The sequence below is a fragment of the Meleagris gallopavo genome, chromosome 13, assembly GCF_000146605.3.
Source record: "Meleagris gallopavo isolate NT-WF06-2002-E0010 breed Aviagen turkey brand Nicholas breeding stock chromosome 13, Turkey_5.1, whole genome shotgun sequence".
Taxonomy (NCBI): Eukaryota; Metazoa; Chordata; class Aves; order Galliformes; family Phasianidae; genus Meleagris; species Meleagris gallopavo.
The window spans coordinates 16,119,398-16,134,104 of NC_015023.2; the positions used below are offsets into that span (position 1 = coordinate 16,119,398).

The following is a 14,707-nucleotide window of genomic DNA, read 5'->3' on the forward strand; positions in this document are numbered from 1 at the left end:
TTTTTTTTTTTTTTCTTTCTCCACGCGACCAGAGGCAGCGTCTGGTGCGCTGCGGTGCGCTTACGGTGAACTCGCAGCGAGTTTGGTTTTGGTGAATGGTAAAGTTTAGGGAACTTGGCATTTAAAATGAATCCTGCTGTTAAAGCACGTGCTTTCCGGTGGGGAATTCTTCTGTGGAATTGGAGCGTTTGAAACACATCGATGCATCATCTGGTGTAGTGTGCTTTAACACGGGGTGACTGCAGTGCACACAGTGGAGTTGTGTGTTAGCAGCACTGACCGATTTTTTCCTCAAAAGTAAAGCGTGTAATTGGTGAAAATTGTATTCGTGGTATTTCTTGTCCAGCTTCCTTTATGCTTGAGCAAAGGGGCAGGACCTGGCTCTGGTAGGTGGTGTTTTCAGGGCAGCCGTGTGTCTGGAGTTTGTTTCAAATGCACTCTGATGGCCTGGAATTGCAACATTTCTTATCCTTTAGCTATTTTTTCAACCCGGAGGAAGCACAGTTCTGTACATCGTGTGCCCTAATTAATGATAATTAGAATGCAGCATATATCAAAAAGATTGAATGTCCCAAGCAGAGGCTTTTTTGCTCACTGCCTTCTCTCCCTTCAGCACAGGCAGTGTCTGTATCGCTTCGATAAGACTGACATTTTTGTTGCAGATTTTTCTCAATTTAGAAGAATAAAGGAAATTTTTGTGTCTGTACTTAATTAAGTTGCTGTACCTTGAATTGAAAGAGGAGAGCTGAGCTCGTGATTTGGTTTAGGGTGAAGCACTGCATAGCTGCAATTAAAAGTAGATGGTATGTTCATCTTTAGTAGCAACTTGCTGTGTGCTGTCTATTTTAAATCAAAGCATTTTTTAGGTAAAAAGAGATATTTTGGTCTTGTAAGGATTGCAGTTTCACTTCCTGAATTATTTATGAATTTAATCTGTCAGTTATCTTACAGTTAATGTTTTGTGTCATTATTTTTCTTTTTTCCCCTCTAATTTGAACAGCTTATTTATGTGATGCAAGAGAGGTTCAAATGGATATCTATACTAGAGCAATACACTGCTATTCTGCTGAAGGAAGGTAGTAATGTTCTGGTCTCTGGGATGGAAAATCTGGAGATAAGCTTAGCAGTTTTACATGTTTTCTTTTATTTTAGGATGGTAGTATTGAAGACTAGTAGAAAAAATGAAATTGTTTTGCTGAAGTGCTGTATTCTAAGCACAAGACCACGTAGTTTTTTCACTCAGAGGGTGGTGATGCATTGGAACAGGTTGTCCAAGGAGGTTGTGGATGCCCCATCCCTGGAGGCATTCATTGCCAGGCTGGATGTGGCTCTGGGCAGCCTGGTGGTTGGTGATCCTGTGCATAGCAGGAGGTTTGAAACTAGATGGTCATTTTCAACCCAGGTCATTCTACAATTCTATAGTTTAGTTGCTCTGTTTGTGTCACAATGCTGCATTCTGGGCCAGAGATTTCCCATGTGATTCATTGGAGCACACCGTTGTTGAGATGTTTGCTCTGCCACGTGAATGAAAAGTCTCTCTAAATAGTTAAAACGCACTGTAGGATTTCTGCCAATGGATGGGTTCGTATAGCAGTGTGCACAAGCACTCTGTTGGTCGCTTTGCACATTCTAACAGATGATTCATGGAACATGACCCTATAGTATATTTTCAAAGGAGGGATTAAACGTGGACGGCCAGCTAGTCTGCAGGCGCATCAGAGTGAGGTAACACAGTTCAGATAATGCCGGTTGCTCGTACGTCTGTATTCCATGCCATTATTTCATAATCATTTAATGAGATATTTAAGTGTTGCTGTTGGTTTTCTGGGCGTATTCTGAGCGTATTCAAAATTCTGGAGGCAAGCAAGACACAAACCAGTTGTATCACTACAGGTTCTGCGTGGTGCTGCAGAGGGGGAGCTGATTAACGCTGAGCGTAGTGGAAACCATTTCTCATGAAGGATGTTTAAGAGAAAAACTGAAACGTTTCCCTGTTTGGAATGGTAATACTGAAGAGTTGTTTTAGCCTCTCTCCTATCCTTTTGATAGAGTGCATTAATGCAGACACTTCATTTGCAAATCTTGTGAAAACAAGGTAAGCAGAAGAAAGGATACCGTAGCAGAATGAATCATTTATGCTTGTTTTGCTCTGTCACCGTTCGGGTGGTGTCAGATTAACTCGGTGTCATTTGAAATGCCCCATGTTGCCCCCAGAACCAGCACCAATGAAAACCAGTAGGGCTTGTGTTCAGAAGGAGCTGAACAAGCTTGTGAGCTGCTCATGCTCACCCAGGCCTGGCAACCAGAATAACTGGAACCTGGCTCCTGAGTGCAGCCAGCTCTGCTCATGGTGCTATGGGATGCCTGAGGCTGGAGCTTGCACTGGAGGGGTGAAAAAGTCTGCAGGCATGTATCATCTCTGCAGTGTATGGCCTGAGGTTTGTGAGTGGTGTTGATTGGGAAATCAGCGTCTACCAAAAAAAAAAAAAAAGGCTAGTTCTACAGCTGGAGGAGTTCCATGTGTTGTCCTTGTGTCTGTGCAGATGTGTCTCATGCCGTATGTCCTGCAGGCAGAAAGATAAGTTGGAAGAGAGGGCAGCATGGATCCTGTCGGTCGAGTTCCTAAAATGAATGGAAAGCTGTGGCTTGGGTGGGAGCACTCAGAACGCAGCGTGTTGCAGGAGGGGCATTGCCTTCTGCTGTTGTGCTCAGCTGAGTTTTGGTGTTCTGAAGGTCTGATGACGAAGAAGTTGGATTGGTGGCTCCTTTTTTCCATTCTAGGAGCCCGTCTTCCATGACACAGGACTGGTTGGGAAGGTACTGCTGCCAGAACTGTTGCTGATGGAGCCATCCTGGGCTTCCATGCTCCCCAGAGCTCAGGCTGCAGAAAGAGCTGAGTTAGGTAGCCAGGAGGTATCATTTGTCTCTCTGAAATGTGAATGGTGAATCCCTGTAGTACGGCGTGTGAGTGTGGGCTGGTTGGCTTTAAAAAGGAAGTCTGGGAAACCTGACATAGAGCTTAAATTTGGAAGTGTGTGGCGGGTGTGTGGCAGCATGCAAATAATAGAAAGAAATCCATGCTTTTTGTGAGTCACTCCTATACATTCTGTGAGTTTTAACTTATAGCACTGATAGTGAGATTTTTGGAGTGGAACCTACTACTTGCTTATTAATAAATAAACTTTTGTTGGCAGTTGTGCAGTCACGCTGCTTTCTCCATTTGTATAGCTGGTAAAATAGCTGTGAACTTTAGTGGGGTTTTGCTTATAGGTAAACTATGCTGTCTGATTGCTGCTCAGTGCAATGCTGTGCAATATATACAACGTGCTGTGTAATACAAAACGGGCAAAGCTGTTGTAATAGAACTTGCTGGCCTTGGGCCACTGGATTATAGTCATTTGTCACTCTAATGCCATTTCAGCAATGTAGATGTTCATTTCCAAAGAATTAAACATGCTGGAACTGCGGTTTTCCATGGAGGTGCTTTATGTGTGATCATTAAACATACAACTCGGGATTATGGAACAAAGAGTTATGCTTCATGGTGGAAAAAAAGTGTATGTATGTACATATATATGCACAAACACTCCATAATGAAGTTAATAATTTCAGATAGGATTTATAAACTTTGATTTATGAAATTGTGATTTATAGGTTTAACTTATTGCCAGTAATGGTGCCATGTGGATTCTTTTTAAAACACTTTTAAAGGATTTTGCCATACCAATGCTCATGGTGATATATTCACTAAGTCTCTCGCAGTAAAACATTGAAATACATTAGTCCTTTTCATTCTTTATTTGACTCCCTAACGCTTAATTTAATTGCAAATGTTCTTAAATGTATTTAAAATGTCAAGAACTTTTTCTCCTTGTTTGACAGCGTAAGATCTGGGGGTCACAGGACAAGAAAGATGCAGAGCTCTTAGAGTAGTCCAGAGGAGGGCCACTAAGATGATCAGAGGACTGGAGCACCTCTCCTGTGAGGAAAGGTTGAGGGAACTGGGCTTGTTTAGCTTGGAGAAGAGAAGGTTCTGGGGAGACCTCATTGTGGCCTTCCAGTACTTGAAGGGAGCGGATAAACAGGAGGGGGAATGGCTCTTTACGAGGGTGGGTAGTGATAGGACAAGGGGGAATGGTTTTAAACTGAGACAGGAGAGGTTTAGGTTGGATATTAGGAGGAAGTTTTTCACCCAGAGGGTGGTGATGCACTGGAACAGGTTGCCCAAGGAGGTTGTGGATGCCCCATCCCTGCAGGCATTCAAGGCCAGGCTGGATGTGGCTCTGGGCAGCCTGGTCTGCTGGTTGGTGACCCTGCACATAGCAGGGAGTTGATACTGGATGGTCGTTGTGGTCCTTTTCAACCCAGGCCATTCTATGATCTATTAATCCTCAGCACACATCACGAAGTCAGGTTCTTTCACCTATAGCTAGGCAGGAGGTGGCTTAAATCACAGTAGTGCTGACCGAGTGATTGTGTGAGGCTCACTGACAGCATACACCTGCAACCTGACAAAGGTTGACACAAACTGAAGGAAAGCATTCTTAGGTTTAAGGATGATCACAGAAGTTAACGTTTGATGTATTGTTTTTGAATTAATGTATGGTAGTTTTAAAGAAGCGTTGTGTGTTATTTGTCTTGGGATTAGGTTTGGGAAGAAAGGCACGTGGGTCAGCTTCGCTGTGTGTAACCTTTGCACAAAGTGGAAAATCACTTAAGGGTTGGATAACAGTTTGATACAATGATTGGGGTTTGGCTTGGAGTTGGAAGAGGAGAACGTCCTATCTGTGAAGAGCTAGATAGAGGAACATCTCTAAAGGCTCAGAGAAAAAATGCATTTTAAAAAGTGTTTTTTCGAAGAATTCTGTGTATGGAAGACTTCTTTTTTTCCCTCTTTGTTTGAACTGAACTGAGCATAGCAGCAGAAATAGCAGTGCTGCATTCCCTCCGTGCAGCAGGCATGGTTTTTTTGCACATTCAGAGCCTGCTGCAGTGATTCACGGGCTGTCTGCATTGCTTCTCCCTACCGAATTTGCAGGCTGGCGGACTTACAAGTGTAATTTAAAACCCAGAAATCGTATATCCTTCATGCAAAGAGGCAGAGGCTTTTGTCATGAAAATGTTTTGTCTTGTTGGAGTTGGGATTCCTTCATGGGTAGTGTAGCAACATGTTTCCTATAGTGATCTTACAGTGTCAAGGTAATGTTAGCAGTGTTGTAGGTGCTTAGCAGCTTTGCCATATGCACATAGCTATCTTATTGGGACCTTTATATAGTTTGCTCTTTAGACTGTTGCAAAAACACACGTGTTTGAGGTTGGCTTAAAACCAGCTGATATTAGCAGGAAAGAGCCCTGAGATGCAGAGTGGATCCCTGCTGTCACATGGTAGAAGTGAGCCCTTCGCTCACACTGACCTCTGTGCAAAGGCACTGCTCAGTGCTGTGGTGCCAAATGTGGGATTCTCTCTCCTGGTTTTCTGCTGAAGTTCCTGCAGCACCTGCTGCATGGTTGGTCAGGATCACATTAGTTTTAAAGGGGGAAATGAATTCAGTGCTAACTCTCTTCACAGAGTGGGAGTAGGGGAACTGCTGGCAGGAATAAAGGGGAGGTGGAGGTGAGATACTGACCTTCTTGGATCTTGCTGCAAGAATTAGGGTGGGTGAAGAGGCAGATGGAAAACACTGCATGGCTCAATGGTAGCAGTAGACAATTAGATTGATCATACTCAGTGTTTTTGGACCATGGTGTGATAAAAGGAGAGGGGAAATAGAGCAGAGAGGGAGAAAGAGTCATGGTCAGCACAAGCTAATGGCTGAATTGTAAGAACAATCTATTTCTCTTGAGTTCAGTCAACCTTGGTCTACCCATTGAATCATATGGTCTCTAATAATAGCTGGTTGTTACTAAAGAAAGAACTGCTGTAACTGTCCATAAAACATGGAAAACCTCACTTGCTGTTCTCTTGCTGCCTTCAGAATACAAAACTAAAGCTGCCACTGTTCAAAAGGTTCTATGGAACACAGTAGTTAATGGTTACAAAAAACAAAGTCAGTGAGAACTTATTTAGGCAATTCTCTGTATTCATTTTCTTGGCTATAAGCTGTGATCACAGGCTGCGATCCCTTCACAGGTTAAGCTTCTGTGAATTGCAGATAATGGAAGGTCATCACGAAAAGGAGACAACAAGAAAGTGTTTGTAAAACTGTTTGCACTGTTAATATACTTTAATAGTGAGATGCATAAAGTTATCATCCTGCATTTGCAACTGGCAAAGAATGTTGGCACAGCAGAATCCTAAAAAGGGTAAAAGAGGAATTGTCAGCTTTCAGAGCAGAAATAAAGCTGTTGGCTTTGCCCATGTTGACAAGTTGGCATTCTCAGGCTTCTGAATTTTACCCATGTCCCAGCATCACCCTGGATTGAGGTAGTCACTCCTGTTGCTGTGTGTCAAAAGGGTCTGCAAAGGGCAGAGCTGGTGTTTCAACGTTGTCTTAAGTGGAGAGGATGAGGGTGATGGGTGTGTATTACACTTAGAGCTAACGACTGTCATGTCAAGGCCATTATTTGCCATAATTGCGTCCTTAAAATAGAGATCTCTCAGACTTCTCATCAGCACTGACTCCTGGAATGAGGAGGGCAGTTGTGCATGATGTTTTTAGGGTGCTTTGTGGTGCTGCTGGTACTGTGCTTGGAGGCTGTGCTGGGTTGGGGAAATCTCATTGCTGCCCTCAGCAGCTCGTGGCTGTATGTTGGGCTGCCTTCAGTGTGGGCATGCAGGATTCCCACGGTAGCATGACTTCAGTTGGTCTGAATTCTGAGTTTTGTAGCTTAAAATCTTCAGGCTTAGCTGAGAACTGAGGTGTTTAATAGCAGTTTGCTTTGCGTGCCAATTTTTTTTATTACTGTTTATGCTTCAAATTCATTTTATGACGGCCCTTAAAATATGCCTTTGATTAGTGCACAAAAGCTTATTATGTTATCTTTGAAGGCTGCCTTCAAGTTTCAGAAACACACTGATCTGCTCACTGAGAAGCCAAATTGCAATATTTGATAATGGCAGACCAGTAATTGGAAACTTGGTTTGTATTTTCTGTCTGTATTTCCAAACAGCCCATTCAGACAATAGCGTGAGCTCCTGATTGATTTACTGAATGCTTTTATGATTTCCAGGCATTCTTTTTTACTGCATTTGGGACTGAGGGAGTCAACATATACTCACATTAGTGCATTCTTTCTAAAACTGCTTAAATTGATGCTGTTGGGAAGCGGAAAGTACGATAAATGCACGGTGTGCAGGTTGCAGTGTGAGGGTTGGGTTTCAGCGTGCTGCTGGGCTGCTCCAGCACTGCAGATCAGGTGGCACCCGCAGCTCTTTTTGTGGGGCTCCTGAAAGTGTTTCACCTCCTTTGCAGTGCTGGGGAGAGGATGGAGGTGCTGAGGTTGCAGAGGTGAGGGCCTGAGCAGGGCTGTGGGGGTGCTGGGTTGGTTCTGCTCATTTGTGCAACAGGAAAGCTGGATGCTACCAGGAGACCTCATGTAAGGGAAGACGTGATGCTACATCACTGCCAGTGATGTTCTTTTGATACAAGCTACCTAAAAATGGTTTTAATATCAACAGGGTTATTATCACTCATAAAACTGCTGCCATAGTCGCATCCAGTGATTTAGTTGTAGCGTTATATTAGTCTATGAATTTGTTTTAACAACTGTCTTGTATATAAAATTGTGTTGCAAGTACTTAAGCAGTTAAACCGTCCCTGAAGGAGGTGGCACACTCACGGTGTCCCAGTTTTCTTTTTAACTTCAGTACCCCTGCAAAATAGAAGTTGCTGCCATGGGCAGTGCTGTATTTTCTCAGGTTTCTGCCTGCCACCGCTCACATGTCAGGATGGGAGAGGAGATGGATGGCTGCCTGTGTACTGAGAATCAAAACAATAGTAGTGTCTTCAGTTTCTGTCTGCCAGCAGCACATTTGTCATCCGATGAGCTGATGGAAGGGACCCGAGCTCCTGCAGGGAGACAACCGAGTAAGAACCTCTCTGCTCCATTACTGTCAAACGTCAACAGTTAGAGAGCTTAAAAATATTGGAGAGGTAACGTTTTTAATGTGGTTAGGCATGTTTAATGAACACCTTGTGTCATTTTCTGATCTTCGTGGGTTTTTTTTCCTCCACCTTGCTGTTTCATTTTCAGCCGTTTCCCTGTGAGGTTATAATCTGTTTTTGGCAGTGTGCAGCTGCAGAGGGCAAAGTGTCACTCCCAATCTCTTGGATCTTTTACTTTGTACAGGCTCCTCACCTCTGATCCCCACCCCCAGCACAAAGAAGCAGCCTGCATAGCTTTCTCTGTCTGAGGAGAATCATCTTGCTGATCTGTTCAGTGTGTGCCAGTGCTGGCTCAGGAGAAGAGGTTGGATTGGGATTATGGCAAGAGGAAGAGGAGAGCAAAAGCTGTGCCTATGGAGAATGCAGTGCAGCAGATGGTACTTGGTTTTGATGGTCAGGCAGTGCTTTCTCTTACTGCCACTGTTAAAAGCATGGTGCCTTGCCAGGTAGTTATTCCTATGTAGGCTCAGAGTATCATTAGCTTCTGCATTGTCTTACTGTCTTATTTTGGTGGTCGGTGTGGTTTTGATAGGACTTTGCATGGTGTGTGTAGGTTCATATTAAACTTCCCAGGTGAAGTCTCACATAACCACAGTTGTACGTGCTCAGCATCACAGCCTGCATCACTGAATGCTATGCCAGGCCTTCAGAGGAGTCCTAGCAGCCCTGCTGGGTGGGCTCAGTTGCCTACTGAACTGTTAATCTGTGTTCCTTGTCAGGTTAGAGTCCAGACAGCTAATTTTTACCTTGCCTAATCTTAGCCACCTTAAATCCTACCTTGAGTAATTGCTTGTGAAAAGCGTTGTGTGGGTAACTTGTTCAGCTCTGCTGCTGTTAAGGATAGGTTGTAGTTTTCCACCACAACAGTTGTGAAGAAGCTGTCTATTCTTTTCCCACATTTCTTTATTACCCAGTGTGTTTTTTAGCTTGCTTGACAAATTGGAAGAACAGTGCCTGGTGTAACATCATCCCCTGGGATGAGTCTGTATCGATCCTGTGAAGTATTATTCCTTTGAGAAGATGTGAACAGTAGAAATGAGCTAAGAATGTATTGAATGCACACAAATGAATGGGACTTAAGATACAACCTGTCTTCATTTTTATGCAGCTTTGCATTTGAGCACTCTATTTGAGAAGTGTAACCTTTTGGTGTAATTTCCTCACCTTAAATAATAGTGTGCCACTGGAGTCCTACTGGTAGTGTCTGCAAGGTTAGCACCTGTAACTGCATTGTAAAGGGCATTGGTTGTTTGAGCAATTCTCAAGAGAAGGAAGCATGAGCTGAGATGCAGGCTGCTGTGGTTGGGTTACAGGCACTTCTGACAGTCATGCACTTGTGCAGTTCCAGAGTTTTGGGTGATGCTTCTGCTTTTGGAGAGGAGAGTGGTCTGACAGGCACAGATGAGTTCTTTCTATTTTTCTTCTGTGCTGTCCCCACTGATAACTTCTGATCCTGTGATCCATTTAACACTTGTTTCCTCCTTCTTGGCCTCATCAAGCCAATTGTAATCTCCTTAAACCACTTTAAAATGTGCTTATATTCAAACATATTTAATTTCTTAAAACTGGGGAGATTTTCCTCCCATAGCTCTACCTTTTTTTAAAATTCTTTAGTAACCTTAACAACCTTGCCCAAGTTTAGAGGTATTGGATGTTTGGCTTTTTTGTTCTTCTTATTTTAAATTGCAAGTTTGAAGGAGAAGAGTTGCTTACGAGGTAAGAGCAGGTACAATAAGCACAGAAGAAGAAAAACTTTCTGCTGCCTGGGTTCTGTCAAGCACCTTTGATACTGGCTGGCTAGCAGCCCTCCCAGGGTAGCCTGCCTTTGTTCTGGTAGCCACGGGCATCCTGCCTTGCCTGGCTTGGAATGTGCTGCTTCCTCCATGCTACAAACTTAAGCTGGTAGGAGGGAGAGCACATGTGCTGCTTGTTCTTCCACAGGTGGAAAGAAGCTTGCTGGAAATGATCCTTCCAAAATCTCGGTTGCTAAAATACCTGCTGAATAAAGCTTTTGTAAACTTCAGGGAAATACCAATTTATATCATATGTCTGGAATTTGGGTGGGCTAGTGTGAGCTGTTCAAAGACAATTTGCTATTTAATGTGGCCAAAACATCATTCTCCAGATGTAAAACCAATTTTACTGTGCACTCAGAGCTTCGTTCTGCTATAGGTATCTTGCACAAAGGTTACAGCCCTAATGATTACAGTCTGGCAGAGAAGAACAAGGGCTAACACTGAGGCATTTCTGCTGGGAGGTATTAGATGAAATTAGTAAGAGGTTGTTTTGACTGTCTCACAACAAAATAGTAGTTTGGCTGTATTCTAGAACAACTTCATGTTCCAACTTCACACTGCAGTGCTTGTTGTGCTATAGCAAACCAGATTATTTTTTGTTTTCATTATTGGAAGAGTTCAGAATTTGCAAACTCATGCAGTAACGTGTTCAGTGCAAGCAGAGCATTGGACTCAATGCCTGCTAATTGCTAGCAGCCAGCTTGGAGCTGGTGTTAGCAAAGAAGTAAGAGCTCTGTGAAGTGAAGCTGTGGCTCTCCTGTCACTGGGTGATTGCTTTGGGTTCCCAAGTAAATTATAAAAGTGCATTGCTCTCATTAAAAACAAAATCTCTGTTCTAGCGTTACTTAAAAAGTAAAGTAGTGGCTGTTTTGGAGCCTCTTTCTTTTTTGCAGAAGAAAAATCTCCAGAGGGAAAAGCTGTGAATGAGAAATATGGAGGTGGCATTGCTGAAACTGCCCTGCTTTGGAGGATGGAAGATAATGAGTCTTCCCATGGGTGTGGAGGGTATGCTGCTCTCATAAAGTAAATGATGTCTGTGTAAGGTGATGGGATGATTTTTATTCTGCTCCACCTTTTCCTCCCTAACTATAGCCAGCTTCTTCAACCTAGTTATTCCTTGAAGCAGCTGCTGTTTGTTTGAAGTGGAAGAATTCCAGTAAGTACCTTATTTTTGGTAACAAAAAGAGGAGAGTACATGAACAGAATTGGTTTTGGTATAAGATGACAGAGTTTTGGCAGATATCTTTATGATTACTAATCAGTGCGCTGTTCTTACTTAAAATGTTACATCGTTGATGAAAGCTAGTAGTTATGGAAGGGCACAGCCTGCTCTGCTTTTGTGAATATTTGAAATAGAGTCTTCATGATAAATTGGTCAGCTTGTGTTCATACTAGTCGGAGATGTGTGGAAAAACGCCAGATTTCCTTTAGCTGTAGGGGTTCTGTAATAAGGTCCAAGAAATCCTAACTGACAAAAAAGGGAGAGCACAGTCATGCAGTGTTGGCATTCTTATTTATTTTGTTAAGCCTATGATTGTTTAAATGGTAGGAAGGCAGAGTTGCACTGACTCATGGTCTCTGCTGACCTACATTTACCTAGCTCATATCTTTCTCCAGGCACTGCCTGCATTTGTTCATGTTCTAGTTCCAAGCTCCAGGCTAGTGATAAAGGTCTAAAGCAGGGCTAAGTTTGCTCACAATTCGTTGGGTTTTCAACTGTTAAAAGCATTTATGTGCTTTTTTTCCCCCTAAAACAACCTTATTTCTGTAGTTCTTTTTTACAAAAACGGACAATTTAATATCTAGTAGTTTTGGGGTTTTTTTATTCAGTCTTTCTAGAGGCGTAGCATTTTTCTTTCCAGAAACTTGTTTGCCTAAAATACTGCTGTTTTACAGTTGTGATACAGCTGTGAAGACGGCCAGTGGTCGATCTTAGCTCCTGGATGTAGGAGCTTGCCCATTTTGTGTTGTGTTTTTTAAGCACCTTAGCAATATTTTTCATGGGGTTTGAAAGATCAGAAGGCTTCGTATCAAAAAAAGAGATGGTCCATGTGCTAAGATAAGACTTAATGGATTTCAGCCTCAAAAGGAAGGAGAGCTGAAGAAAAATTGTCTTTCCCTTTTCAAGAAAACTTGACCAAGTGTGTGGATGAAGCAAAGGTGTGAGAGAAGCACTTTATGTACTGCTGGAATGGCTGATTTAAGAGCATTTTCTCTACTGACGACACCCAGGTGTGCTCACACACAGCTTTCTGTTGCCACCACTGTCTGCAAGGCTCAATTCCTTCCTCTACTCCAGCTTATCCTGAGAACTTCCACAAAGCATACTTAGTATTAAAGACATCTCCGTGAGCAAGATTGTGTGGTTTATGGTATAAGTGAAATAACTGAATAGTTTGTCTATGTGAACTAGTTTTTACTTGTTATGCCTTCTGCTTAGATGGAGTTGAATTATTTCTTGCCACCAGCAAGTAAAAACTGCATTTTTTTTAATTTATTTTTTTTTTTACTCCTGTGGAGAAGCAGTTGAAGTGGGAGTGTTTGCAATTGAAACTAATTTGACTGCAAGATCTGAAGCTGTTGGTTATCAGATGAAAGCCAATTTAATGCTGCTTGAAAGCAGGAGTTGACACTTCATTTTCCTAGCTTTCTTATTGCACAGGTGATGCCAAGATAATGATGCATGAGCAGTGCTATTTCTACCCACTTTTCTAGGACAAGTGCTGTGTAATGTGTTCCTCTTCCTTGTGCTCCTCTGGAGAGGGTTTGTGTAGCTGCACTGGAACAGCAGCAGGGATTGCATTCCAGGCAGGAGGTAATGTTTTGCAAGTGCTTAAGGGAGAGCACAGCAAAAAAACCCCAGCAGTCCACATGGAAAGAGTTTGCAGGTCAGGCACTGTGATCCTTTGGGGTCTTCTGAGACTATTTTTCCCCTTTTTGGAATGAGTTATGTTTCCGCTGCTTTTGTTTGCTTGGTTAAGATGTTGCTTGATTGGTTAAGGCAATCAGTTATAGAGCTGGAAGAGTGCTTCTGCTTTTATTACTGTGCTATGGAAAACAAATTTTTTTTGGTGAGGATTTATTTTCTTAATTGTCATTCTGTAACTTGTGGTACAAACAGATGCAGTTAGCATCAAGGATTTAAAGATGATGTTATTGATGGAACTCTTTGTTCAAAATGGCATAAAATTTGCTGGAATGCAGACATATTTCACACTATTGTAATCAAATTATAGGGATTAATTTTAAAAGGCATTTCAGTTTTATTGTTGATTTTATTGGTGTTTCAAATGACTGTTAAGAAATCCTGGGGGTGTTGCTGTAAAAGAGGTGTTTGACAGAACTTTGGGAGGCATGTACTTGACATGGGGATTCAATCCCTGCCAGTTTCAGTGGGCTCATCCAGCACTCTCAGCTTGTAGGAAAGAAAAAGTACACTGGAAAAGTGATAGACACTTCTTTTGAAAGAAACTACATCTGCAGAGTGTTTGTATAATGTTCTAGTATGTCACAATTTTAGTTTAGAGGGAGGCAAAGGGAAGGGTCTCTTTATATTGTGATAATAGGAGCTCAGAACTGTAGTTGTATCCGATTCTGGTGTGTAACAGCTTTTTTATATTACATAAGAATGTTTTGAGTTTAGTTCCGGACCTTTAATTACAACATTTGGATAGGTTTAATAACGTATTATATGTGTCTGGCATATGATCAGATTTGGTTGCAATTGTGAATTGCAAAATGGAACAGATCCATCAGTCCTCCCCAGGTTTACTGCCTTGTTTTTCCATTCTAGGCAGAGGTCTGGAAGCAGTGGTGGGGAAGTGGAAAGGTAGTAGAGGTGGATTTGCTTCTCCCAAGAGTTCCACAGTGTCTCCTCCTCTTCCGTCCCCTGCAGGAGAGCCTGTCATTTTCCATTTGCTTTTCTAATATTAGCTACAGGTGGAAGATAGTTGAAATTCATAATTTGAGAGTATTTTCACACTGTTCTTCATCTGTGGCAGAAATGGAGTTCACCAGCAGGCTTTCGAGTTATTTAAAGGATCCTTGAGTGCTCTTAATGCCAAGTTGATGGTTATTCTTTAAAGGTAAATAATCTGGGGAGCAGCAGGAGAAATGCAATGTGAAATATGTACTGCTGGAAAGAGAGAGGATTGCTTCTTGGGAGCTGGAGCAGGAAGCTTGTGCATACGCTGCAGGGTAGTTGGAAGGTAGATCAGATTTAACTCTGAATTAAGCCTCTTGGGGATTATTTATCTTTAAATGTAGGTCTAGGGCCAACATTACGATAGGAAATTTTCACAACTCTGTGATGTCATGACAGAGCTTTATTCCCAAATCTGGTGTTCGTAGAAGACCAGGCTCTCCTCCAAGCATTATTCCTGTTCTACCTTGTGAGTTGCCGTTGGCATCATTGATTGTTGCTTGGCATGCTCTGCAAGCTGATGCTCATGTTTATCAGGGAGTGTAGGTTTGCTGATTTCTGAAAAACACAGTTAAGTGCTAAACTGTAATTTGCTGTAACTTTTAGGTTGGATGTCAGGGGGAAGTTCTTCACTATGAGAGTGGTGAGGTGTTAGAACAGGCTGCCCAGAGGGGCTGTGGGTGCCCCGTCCCTGGAGGTGTTCGAGGCCAGGTTGGATGGGGCCCTGGGCAGCCTGGTATTAAATGTGGAGGTTGGTGGCCCTGCATGTGGCAGGGGGTTTGGAGATCAATGAGTCTTGAAGTCCCTTTCAGCCCGGGCCATTCTGTGATTCCGTGAGAAGAGCGGTGGACACGGACGGTTGGAAGCGATGCCGGCCCGGCCGC

The 14,707-nt window shown here is 42.7% G+C and overlaps 1 protein-coding gene across 1 annotated transcript in view; it reads left to right on the forward strand.

Moving 5' to 3' along the window:
- The first annotated feature begins 8,458 nt into the window (after window positions 1-8,458).
- USP10 (ubiquitin specific peptidase 10) overlaps window positions 8,459-14,707 on the forward strand; it is a 34,561-nt gene continuing 28,312 nt past the window's right edge. Inside the window, exon 1 of the mRNA XM_019619698.2 lies at window positions 8,459-8,551. Coding sequence (XP_019475243.1) covers window positions 8,459-8,551 — 93 coding nt within the window. The remainder of the gene's footprint in view (window positions 8,552-14,707) is intronic.